We start from the raw sequence: 11,940 nt of genomic DNA, 5'->3' as shown, positions 1-11,940 counted from the left end.
TATACATATATATATATATATATACATATATATAGATATATACATATATATATATATATACATATATATATATATATAACATAGATATATATGTATATATATATATATATTGTGTATATATATATGTATATATATATATGTATATATATATGTATATATATATATATATATATATGTATATATATATATATATATATATATATGTATATATATATATATATATATATATATGTATATATATATATATATATATATATATATATATATGTATATATATATATATATATATATCCTATATATATTATATATGTATATATATACATATATATATACGTATATATATATATATATATATATATATACATATATACATACATAATAAAGTCATATTATAGTATGCCAGAAAGAAATGTCATAAGAAAAGTCATAGTATAGTATACCATAGTGTGTGCCATAACGAAGTCATAAAAAAATCATAAAGTATATCCACAAAAACATAAAAATGTCATAGTATGGTATAAAAAAAGTCATAATATAAAATGTCACATTTTAGTTAAGTATGCCTTTAAAAAATATATATATGAAGAATTCAGATTATTGTCTGCCATAAACACATTGATACTATAATATGTAATTTAAAAAATCATAGTTATCTGCCCAATAAAGAGGGGATGGCTGCTACTGACGTCAAACTGCATTCAAATTTTAAATATAAAAATGAAAGTTGGTTGAACGTGTCCAAATGAACGAAGTGCACCAGACAAAAAGAAGTGAATAACAAAATCACGTGAACGCGTGTCACGTGACTGCTGCGTCAATAACGTCTTGCCCAGCAGTTACAACAGCTGAGTTTAGACAACTGAACCAGAAGAGGACAAGATGAACACACTGTGAGTGCTTTAACTAACTTCATAGTTTTGTGTTTTTCATAGACATAACTGGGAAAGAAAAAACAACTCTAACTCTGTTTTCAACGTGACTTGTGAAGTGGCGCACCTTGTGTTTGTAGTTATTACCGGTGGAGCTGACCTAGATAGCTGCCAGCTAACATAGCCGGTCAAAGTGTTCACATAACGTTGACGCTATATAAATATCAATGGTTCTTTCTGTCATAAATGAAGACTTAGCTAACCGTTTTACATGTGTGTATCTGCGTGTTAAGAAATGCATGTCATTTGACCAACAAACTAAGCTAGGTCACATTGAGACTTTGTTTAGTTGTAACCCTGAGATGACACTCTGAAGGACGTGTTTTTAATATGTCCCGGCTATATTTGTGTATATGAATCTCTGCATGTGTACATTTTATTCTACAATGTTCTGCTTCTCCTCTCACCAGGCTGACCTGCTCCATCCCCTTGTTATTCAGTTCGTTGGTCTGGAGTGGATATCTGGAATATGACCAAAATGTCTTGTGAGCAAATCCCCTTTTAGAGGCATTTCCTTATCCCTCAGTCACTTATTAAATCATGTTTGTATTTCACAGTGTTTAAACCCTTTTTGTAAAATTTGAAAGTCAAGCCTTTGACTTCATAGATTCCGACCAGATTTGACAGTCAAAAGTGCAGCGAATACTTAAATAAAAGGGGAAATCCGTAAAATATTTTTTGATAATGATCGTGGGTTATTTGTCTGTAAACCTGTCCAGTGATTTGAAACCATAATCACCGTGCCTAGTATGTGAGTTTGTGAAGGAACTAATACTTTGGTGACTTTTGTTTCCAACAAAATACACTTGAAATTCAACAGGTTGGTCAGCAGTTATAAATTCAGTTTCACAGGGTGAAGTGAAGCCTCTTTTAGTAAAGCCTCATGAAATGGATTTCCTCTTTCCTCAGGATACCAGACGACTGGACTCATGCGGGTCGGGTGGACCCCACAGAGGAGCTGCAGCTGACCTTTGCCCTGAAGCAGGAAAACACTGACCTGCTGGAGGCACTACTCATGCTGGTGTCGGACCCTGTCTCATCACTGTATGGTAGGGATGTAATTGGCTGTAGTCTTCAATTAACCCTTCACATTTAGGATAAAAAACATTCATCAGCATACACTTGTTAAGCTAAGATGCTCAGTGGGGTTTGTGTGTCTACTTTAGTTCCTACTGTGCAGCATATCACAGGCATAAGAACTTAAATGCTCTGGCTTGGTAGTTATCAACCGCTTTAACTGACGAGACAAAAACCTTTTTATGCTACAAATAGAGTGACAGAGGCCTGCTTTGTCCTCCGCAGGTAAACACCTCACCCTGGATGAAGTGTCCTTCCTCGTGCGTCCGTCTAAACTGACCCAGAAGGTGGTGCATCACTGGCTGCAGAGTCATGGGATTACAAACTGCATGACTGTACACACTCAGGACTTTTTACAGTGCAACATGACTGCAGCGTAAGCATATCTTTTTGCTCTGCTTACTCAACAGTAATTTCTACTGGCTCTTGACACAGTTAAGACAAAAAAAGAGTTCCTTTTCTGCTCTAGTTCCCGATGTGAGTAAACATGCAAAAGTCATTCTCTTATCTCGTGACACTGTTCCTCTTTCTGTGGTTGATGGTTAAAATCAAACTCACTCTGAGCTGCAGGCTTTTGAACGTTAAACAACATAGAGTTGTCTCAGTTTTGCATACCGGCTAATGAGTTTCTTAAAAACCTGAAATTGCATGCGTTTGTACGTCCATGATTTGAAGACATTTAGACTTTGGTTGTTTTTGTTTTGTGTATTCAGGGTTGCAGAGATGCTGCTTCCAGGCAGCAAGTTCAACCGTTACATCAGGGACGGCCACTCTCTGGTGAGGTCTTCAGCTCCGTACTCTGTTCATGATGATGTTCACGAGCACCTGGACTTCGGTGAGAACCATTTTATATAGTTTTAAAATCTGTCATCTGTGATGCCTGTATATTTAGGTTTTGTGTGTGTGTGTGTTTTCACAGTTGGAGGGCTTCACCGCCTCCCTCCTAAAGGACAAGACATCAGCAAAGCCTCCTATAACGGAGAGAAAAAGCAGTCTGAGACAGGGGTGCACCTGGGAGTGACCCCCGCCATCTTGAGGGCCCGCTATAACCTCACAGCAACTGATGTGGGAACAGCTCAGAACAACAGCCAGGCTGTCGCCCAGGTGTGACCATCTCAGAATAAGTTTAATAATGAAACGCTGTGTGTTACTGTTACACATTAACTCTATAATCTCACCACAACTTGGTGTACTTTCTCACTTTAGCTAGCTGTTTTCTCTTTTAGTTCTTGGAGCAGTACTACAACCCTGCAGACCTGGCAGAGTTCATGGGCATGTATGGCAGGAGCTTCAAGCACCTCTCTCAGGTGGAGCGGGTTGTAGGCACTCAAGGAGCAGGGAAGGCTGGTCTGGAGGCCAGTCTGGACGTAGAGTACATCATGAGCACGGGGGCAAACATCTCCACGTGGGTCTTCACCAATCCAGGTCTGTATGAGAGAGTGAAGCTTCAATAGTTTGTGTGGAGAGATGAAAAGAGAACTTTGAAATAGAAAGGTTATATCGACAGTTAAAATAATGATGAGGTAAATCTAGAGACATAATCACATGCCAAGTGTTTACAGTTACAGTAAACAGGATTTGTACAGGTGCTGGAAATCCTTAAACACTTTTCAAGGTGTAAGAAGCCTGAATAAAAATAAATATCAAAGTAAAGTCAGGAGGTGAAAAACAGCATAAAGCTCAAGTAATGATACAGTCAGTAAAAATGCATTGCTGTGATTTAGACGTAGTCTGTCTACCCACATCTAAGCCCTGTCAAAAAACACATTACAATTCCCTCATTGACCTTCAGGTCGTCATGAGTCACAGGAGCCGTTCCTCCAGTGGATGGTTTTGCTCAGCAACATGTCCGACCTGCCCTGGGTTCACACTATCAGCTATGGAGACGATGAAGACAGCCTGTCGACTGCGTACATGATGCGCATCAACGCAGAGTTCATGAAGGCTGGCGTCAGGGGAATCTCGCTGCTCTTTGCTTCTGGTCAGTAAGGAGGAAGTATGCAGAACCCATCCACATGTACTTGTTGCAAACGGAGACATTCAACAACATTCACAAACATTTAATCTATGCCATGTCAGCAAACTATGACTGTTACAGCGCCTAACAAAGCATTTGTTTGAGGACAGTTTCAGCTCGTTATCTTTAGAAGATGTGATTGACGGCTTTGATCTCTTTGGCAGCGTGTCAAATTGCTGTGGCTTTGCTATCTCACTTGAAACAGGAATGCACCTCCTTTTCTTAAAATACATGCACGGCGTGTTTATGCGTTACTTTTCGAGCTGTAGCGACTTCCACAATTTAAAATAAACTTGAAAGGTTGTCAGTAAGATATGCTTCATGATTACCTGCTACATCATCTTTAGTCTCTGATCTTTAATGAGCATCTCTTACATCAATCTCCATCACAGTGATCTTGTTTCATGCGCAGGTGACAGTGGTGCAGGCTGCAGACATTTGGGTAAAGAAAACTCCTTCAGGCCGAGTTTTCCTGCGTCAAGGTAAAAAATTTCTACTGAAGTAGTCTCTGCATGATACTAGATATTGATACGAGCATAGGACTCCTGAAGGCATTTATCTTGTGCATTATATTGGTGTGATGGGATTCTACAGAGGCGTAAGGATGTTCTATTTTGAAATTGAAACACCGAACTTGACTGAAAGAATTTAGTCTGCAGTACGCTTTGCAAAAGGTTGATTCAGCGCCACAGACAGAAGTCCATCCAAAAGCCATTGCATCAAAAGGTTTGGGAAAAGCACTGACCTTGTCCTGCTTCTTGTTCCCAGCCCATATGTGACTACAGTAGGAGGAACCTCATTCAAGAACCCATTTAAAGTCACGTATGAAGTTACAGATTACATCAGTGGAGGAGGCTTCAGCAATGTCTTCAAGATGCCTGACTACCAGGTAATAATATCAGATCGTCAGCTCTGTTAATGTTCAGTCGTTGCAGAAAGTGTCATATATGCTGTGTATGTGTGTTCCTGTAGGCCTAGTGCAGTGGATGGGTATCTGAAGACTGTAGCAGCAACGCTCCCTCCTCGGGCATATTTCAATACCAGCGGCAGAGCGTATCCGGACATAGCTGCCCTGTCGGATAACTACTGGGTGGTCATCAACAGAGTACCTGTCCCCTGGGTGTCTGGGACTTCGGTAAAACATGTCAAACTTGTTTGTTTTTTATAAAATAGAGCATTGATAGTGTGACAAAATATAAAAAGCCATACAATGATGTTCTTTATAAAAAACAGTTGTACAAAAACTATAGAAGCTAAATGAAAAACATAAATAATACAGATCAAAGCAAGTTATTCAGAATTTCACTGTTTGAAAACCAAAAGAATATACAGGAGTAATCCTTTTAGTATTAATTGCTCACTTTAATCGATTGACCTCCCTTCCAGGCGTCGACCCCTGTGGTCGGAGGCATGCTGTCTCTCATCAATGACCAGCGGCTGCTAGCTGGCCTGCCTCCCCTGGGCTTCCTCAACCCACGGCTCTACAAGCTCAAAGGACAAGCTATGTTTGATGTAAGTCCAGTTAATACTGTAGAACAATACTTTTCAGTTTTCCCTTTAATGATTGATTTAAAACTTGTTTTATTTAGCGTAAACTTTCTGGCCACTTTATTTGATACACCTGTATCTGTAATCTATTGCAATTTAAATACCACTGCTCTGCCATTAAATTACCAAATGTACAATGTTCACTTTTTATTGACATTGTCTGAAATGAGTAAATTAAATTATAGGTTTATTATTGAGGTCATAGTTAAAGGTGGTGTTGGACAACATTATATTAAGAGGTGCCTTTTAACATCTTGTTCTCCCTATTTACATAAACGAGGGGGGCAATAAATAACAACAACCCCACTAAGAAATATGACCTCAATGACAACATTGATTGATTGAATAGAAACCTCCTATGATGGAATCAAAAAAATAAAAAGGCTTCCTAAAAGTTGAAGTTGGAAATCCTCACCCATGTTTTACTCGACGTGTTTCCTGAATGCTTTGCATCTGAAGGTGACTGAAGGTTGTCACCTGAGCTGCCTGGACGAACAGGTTCAGGGGAAAGGTTTCTGTGCTGCACCATCGTGGGATCCGGTTACAGGCTGGGGGACGCCAAACTACCCTGAACTGCTGGCTGCACTGCTAGTGGAGTGAAACCATCAGGGTGACGTCTGCTCTGAGAGCAGGTACTGTTAATTTGAGGTTGAAACTTTGCGTTATTCCAGTCTTAAGGAATACTTTTATCCGTTATCCTCACCTGTCCATTTAAGATTTAAGGCTCCTTTTTTTTAGTATATCTTTTTTTTTTTTTTTTCTCCAAAAGGCTTGAAACTGTTTCCTCAAATGTGCTTAGGTCAGGGATATAGTGGTGGTTTGAGATTTGTAATGCTACACTGCAGTTGCTTGTTTCTGCTGTTCACTGCATTTCCACTGACCCAGTTTTCTCTATGAATCTCTCAAACACTCTTACAGGCAGACTAGTGTTAGTGTAGTATCTTAAGCCTTAAAGTCATGACGCTAGATAGGCAGCGATGGGAAGTGTAGGTAAACTGGTTCCTATGCATGAAGAACATAAATATACTCTCACTAGTCCACCTCTTGGGTGTACACATGGGCCTATTTGAACAGGTTTTTATTTTATTACAGTGTTAGATGTCAATCAAGGATCTATATACCGGATGCAATAATTTCACCAAACCAGGCATTGAGTACAACATCAGATACAGGTTTGGTTTGTAGTGAGACTAAGAGAGCCAACATATTGGTGGTCTATTTTGCCATACTATACTACTCTGCAGGGAAGAGCTAGGTACAAGTCGTCATTTAATAACAGACGATATTTGCATGCAATTTAAGAAATCATGTGTTTTAAAATAAACAGGAACATACATGTGGTTTAAGATTAACAGGACCTTTTTAAAACTTGATTTCACTTTGTTGCCGTTTGCTCTGCGGCTACAAATGAACCAGATGCACTAATATTTGGGTTAAAAGTGATTCGGCAGTTCTACCCACCAGCATTGTCTTTTTAAACTATGTAAAAACTCAGATGATGTATTTCATTTGAGAAAGACTGCCTGTGCTGCTTTGTGAGTTTCTTAAAGATGGATTTTTACTTTGAAGTGTCAGTTGATTGTGCAGGAGTGTGAAGGATGCCAGTTTTTAGAAATGTACCACATGAAAAGGTAATGGAAATTAATTGCCGACATATCTGAGAATCGTTGAATCATGTCGTTCCCTTTAAAAAAGAGAGCAATGTTTCTAATTATAAAAATGAATGAAGTTGCAGCCCTTAATGGTGTTACTACTGTAGACCTGATTGCCAGCTGCAGTCTCAAATGTTATGAGTTGATACAAAGTAAGCAGACAAGGCTTCAACCTTTCATTTCAAATGTTTCCCTAAAGTTTTGACTCTTCTCCCTTTGTCTCATGTCAGACAAAAACGTTGGACAGAGTATTTGGACAATTGTTATACTATTAAATAGCCGTAAGACGTTACCTTTTAAACTGCTCAATTTAAGTTTTAAGATGTGATAAATTGTCAATGTATATGCAATGCTCTGAAAAATAAAATGAAAGCACCAAAATTTGTTTCACATCCTGTTCTTTCGCTGTTAAACCTGAAATACTGATGACACATTCTGTCCATATGTAAATGTGAGGCTCGTTATTTAGCTTTTATATTGAACATTTTCAACCGTGAGGTTAACATCAATAAATAACATTGTATAAAGCCACAGGTGCTGTCGTGACCCAGAGTCGCTTCATTAGTCACGTAGCTCCAACATGAGTCTATAAATGATATCGTTACTTAAACAGCCTAATAATATTGCAGGTTGAGTTTTAATTGCAAGAGGACAAATGACAGTTTGTTGGTAGTGCAAGGGGGAAAAAACATTTTAATTGGTGATGACTATTGAAAATCACATGGCTATCTACATGATTCTGATATTGCGTTGTACAAAATTAAAATATGCAAAGACCACTCAATCCCCCCTCGAAACACACGCACATGAAGGGGAAAGGGAGAGAAAACAAACAAACCCAAGAAGAGCTATGGGGACAATCTTACTACATACATTACCACAGAGCTTATGTCAAACCGTGTACAATATGCACACTTGGGGAAAGTACAAAATCGAAAAGGTGTCATTGCTGAGGATCGATGCAAATTTGACATGTATTGCAAAAACTTTTAACTGGCTGTGTTAAGGTATAAATACATTTTCAGGTGCAGATCCATGAATTAACATCTTCACAAGAAGAAAGCGTAAATTGTTCCATCCAGGTAGCATCAAAGTATTGTAGGAGGCCTGAGGGGGTCGGGGTTCTCACGAGTTCCTTGTTCAAACCTCCATAAAGTTTATCAAAAAGTTTGAGAGGGTCATTTCTCAAAAACCTTTCATCTAGAGATGATACAAAGGGGACTTCTTATCTCACAACAAAGCAGGCCACGGGTCATTAGTTTGTCTGTCAAGGAGCGGAGATATGAGCCAGGTTGTCCAGTGTAAGCTCACGTCGTTGTCGTTTCACTGGTTGTTTTTGGCTTTGGCGTGTGTGAGGATGTGAGACTTCAGGTTGGTTGATTGGGCAAACTTTTTGTTGCAGCCATCGAAGGGACACACGTACGGGCGATCTCCAGTGTGAATACGCACGTGTGTGCGTAAGTTAAAGTCCAGAGAGAACCGCTTGCCACAGCCCTCAAATGTGCACTGGAGACGAGAGAGATTGAGTTAATAACGATGCATGACTCAGATAAACTTATCATTTCAACTGCAGGCATTTGTGATGACAACAGCAACATTTGTATATAATTGCTCTTCCACGAAGCCAGTTGGGCAAAGTTTACATATTGCAATCTTTCTACTCCTACCACTCCTAATTTAAAACTATTTAGCTTTCTCCAGAAGAAGAAATAAAGTGAAAAGGAACTCACCTGGAAAGGTTTCTCTCCTGTGTGTACGAGTTGATGTCTCTTCAGTTTTGAACTTTCAACAAAGGCTTTGCCACATTCTGCACAGACGTGCACACGAGGCCCGTGGGTATGCAAGTGCTTTCTCATCGCTGAGTTGTCCCTAAACATCTTGGTACATCCCTGAGCGGGAGAGAAATCAGATGAAGCAAATTACTCGGGACTCCTTCACGTCAGTGTAGCTTTAGCAACGTAATCACCTCAGCTCTTCATACCATGCATGTTCTCAGAAATGTAATGTCAATAATAAAGACAGTAGAACTGAGTAAATGTTTGTTTATTCATGTTAACCTTCATCTTTTGCACAGTACTGAATAAAGTCGTAATAAACTGAGCACTGCACTCACTTTGTGTGGACAGGCTATCGTCCTGGGTGCATCGTCTTCTTTTACTTTTCTTGGCTTCATTCTACAATAGAAATAAAAGTCATCGCATCATCATACAACTATCCACACTCCTGAAACAGACACTAAGCTTTGTTTTGATTAGGTTTAGATGTATTGTCCCAGAGGGATATTTGTTTTCACAGCGAGTACACACACACATATACTGTATACACACACACACAGTAGCAACTGAACACACAGATAGCAACATATATACAAACATGGTAACATACAGATATAGAGTACACAAAAGCTTCATGTATACATTCAATAAATTATCCAGCTTTTTTTATAACCTAAATGAAAATAACTCCTGATAAAACTTGTATGTGTAATGGGCCAGGCTATGCAGTCAAACTAGACATCACACTATAAACAGCTGAGCAACATGTGCTGCACCCACACTAATGTTCCTTTAACTGACTTAGTGAAGGAAACTAATTTCTCTTTTGAAAACTATAGTATGAGTACATTTATATTAATATGGCCCACTGAATTTGACCATCATCCAGCCTGAGTGAACATAAACATCAAGCACTTACCGTGCAAACTCTGCCAGCTGTTTGGGGTCTGATAGGTCAATGCCCGGGATGCCTCCAGGAGGAAGCTTCTTTCCTGTCATGTATTCAGAATAATCTGGTGGAGAATTTTCACCCGCAATTTGCTCCTCATGGTCTATGTCCTTCTTGTCATCTGAATGAGGGGAACATGGGTGTTTATATTTAAAACAGTGCCAGAACATTTGGGAAGAATTTAGAGATGACCTTTGTCACCCCACCCTTCAAAGCATTTTCTGTTACTTATTTACAACTAACAGAAACATGACAGGAAATACAGATTTTGGCTCGACGGTCTGCATTTACAAACATATTGTAGACATAGCCACCAAATGTTCTTTTAAAAAAAACAGTGTGGAAAATAGATCATTCAAAACAATCCTTTACTGATTCAATGTTATTATTTTGTCTTGCACAAAACTTTGCAAATATGTCATAACTTTTAACCATCTCCCTTTTAATAAATTAGCATTGCTTATGAGGCTGAAATGCTACAGGAACATTCCCACTGCCATATTTAACATGTACACATTTCAAATATAAGTTACAAATATCCGATGTGATAAGTTGACCGTTTAAAATGAATTCGTCCCTGTTCAAAAACAAACAATGTTTTATGTAGCCACTAGGATAATAATAAAAATAGTAAATTGTCCTTCTCATGGCTGATGCACAGCACAAGCGAACAAGAGGAACTACTTTTGGACACATGATCTTGTTCGCTTGAACCATATGAACATATATGGTGCGATTAAAGCCTCGGAAGTGTAAGGTATGAGGGGTTCCTGAAGGCACCACCGCTACAGTTGAACTGAACTGCGCCACAGCGGCCTAGCGGAGCCAGCTGCACTCGCTCCCACTCTCGCCGCCATCTTCGTCGGCCAAATAAACGCCATTTTTTCGGGCCGCCATACTTTCTAGTCCGGGGAAATATGGCGGCGCCCATCGACACATAAAACATGGCTTCCCATAAAAACAAAAACATTTCAAATGGATTTTAAGTGGCTCAGAGTTGAGTAATAGTTCCTACTTTAGCGGAGGACAAGGCCCCAACCGGGCCCAGTCACACGGCACATTGGCTGAGAACAAAGCGAGGGGCCAGCTTGAAATAATTCACTCAGGACTCTGAACTTACCCGATGCCCACATAGTCACTGAAAACTCTCCCTCCAAAGTCTTTATCTGGACCTGCTTCTGTTCCCATTTTCTGCCCATTTCTCCCCCGCTTAAATAGCTCTTTTTTCCGGCTTTCTTTCCACCTCCAGCCCTCTTCATCCGGCCTGTCGACGAGCTTCTCCCGGCGACAGTAACGAGAGTCTGTTCGATATAGTCCTCCTCCACGGCGGGCACTGGGATGAGGATTTGGTCCTCATAACCGTCATCTGTGTGCAGTTCAGAGTCATCATCGCCCACCACCTCTTCTCTTGTTTGCACCAAAATCACCTCTTGGTGCGAGTGAATTGAGTGTGGATCATCCGAGTCAAGAGGCTGTAAGGCGATCATAGGCTGGTGTTCACCGTCGTCTCCAACAACTGTTGTCTCAATTGTCTCTACTTCGATTTCATGCAGTTCCACTATTTCTGCAGGCATTTCTGACCCGTCCGCTTCTATGTACAGGGTGTCCCCCGACGCCATCATAATTGTTGTATTTCCTCCTTCTTATATGCTATTTTTTTTACACTCTCTCTTTCCCTCCTGTCTACACTCAATCTTCCTCCTCCCTCTCCGACAACAACTACACTAGTGTACTCTCGTCGCCACAACGCTCCACTTTCGAAGTCTCGCGTGATTTGAATCAGAGAAGTCCCGTTCAAATGTGGAACTCAAACATTTTTAGCGTCTTATTTCTTTAGCTACGATATTGACACAATTGTTTATAGAAAACATTTAAATGTTCTTATGGTCATATTAATCATAAAAGGAATATATAATAATACAATATAATACTGCTTCAAAATAATATGTCTCACAATTCAAGCTATTGATAAATGAGGACATTTAACATTTCA

General features: G+C 39.5%; 2 protein-coding genes across 2 annotated transcripts; one reads left to right on the top strand and one right to left on the bottom strand.

Moving 5' to 3' along the window:
* Positions 1 to 754: 754 nt before the first annotated feature.
* tpp1 (tripeptidyl peptidase I) lies at positions 755 to 7,604 on the top strand. The gene is made up of 13 exons (XM_029460411.1): positions 755 to 890; positions 1,340 to 1,414; positions 1,839 to 1,978; positions 2,232 to 2,382; positions 2,720 to 2,841; positions 2,926 to 3,110; positions 3,233 to 3,431; positions 3,799 to 3,987; positions 4,436 to 4,505; positions 4,792 to 4,913; positions 4,998 to 5,158; positions 5,410 to 5,535; positions 6,031 to 7,604. Exons 1-13 carry the CDS (start codon positions 880 to 882, stop codon positions 6,169 to 6,171), a joined length of 1,692 nt encoding a protein of 563 aa, XP_029316271.1. The 5' UTR covers positions 755 to 879; the 3' UTR covers positions 6,172 to 7,604.
* A 285-nt stretch (positions 7,605 to 7,889) lies between these two features.
* On the bottom strand, positions 7,890 to 11,692 carry yy1a (YY1 transcription factor a). Its single transcript, XM_029460412.1, has 5 exons — positions 11,068 to 11,692; positions 9,918 to 10,068; positions 9,337 to 9,397; positions 8,954 to 9,112; positions 7,890 to 8,729 (listed from the first exon to the last, which is right to left on the bottom strand). Exons 1-5 carry the CDS (start codon positions 11,567 to 11,569, stop codon positions 8,547 to 8,549), a joined length of 1,056 nt encoding a protein of 351 aa, XP_029316272.1. The 5' UTR covers positions 11,570 to 11,692; the 3' UTR covers positions 7,890 to 8,546.
* Between the last annotated feature and the right edge of the window lie 248 nt (positions 11,693 to 11,940).

Source organism: Cottoperca gobio, chromosome 22 (genome assembly GCF_900634415.1).
Source record: "Cottoperca gobio chromosome 22, fCotGob3.1, whole genome shotgun sequence".
NCBI classification, from domain to species: domain Eukaryota; kingdom Metazoa; phylum Chordata; class Actinopteri; order Perciformes; family Bovichtidae; genus Cottoperca; species Cottoperca gobio.
The sequence above is the reverse complement of the archived record's forward strand: the minus strand, read 5'-3'. Positions and strand labels throughout refer to the sequence as shown.

What these genes read in the sequence shown, in the direction of transcription:
- tpp1 (XM_029460411.1), top strand. An exon ending in CCCTGTCTCATCACTGTATG is followed by an intron (nt 1,979 to 2,231) that starts GTAGGGATGTAA and finishes TGTCCTCCGCAG; the next exon opens with GTAAACACCTCACCCTGGAT. An exon ending in CCGAGTTTTCCTGCGTCAAG is followed by an intron (nt 4,506 to 4,791) that starts GTAAAAAATTTC and finishes TCTTGTTCCCAG; the next exon opens with CCCATATGTGACTACAGTAG.
- yy1a (XM_029460412.1), bottom strand. Translation starts at nt 11,569, where the DNA reads ATGATGGCGTCGGGGGACACCCTGTACATAGAAGCGGACGGGTCAGAA. An exon ending in AGTGACTATGTGGGCATCGG is followed by an intron (nt 10,069 to 11,067) that starts GTAAGTTCAGAG and finishes CCCCTCATTCAG; the next exon opens with ATGACAAGAAGGACATAGAC. An exon ending in CGATAGCCTGTCCACACAAA is followed by an intron (nt 9,113 to 9,336) that starts GTGAGTGCAGTG and finishes TCTCCCGCTCAG; the next exon opens with GGATGTACCAAGATGTTTAG.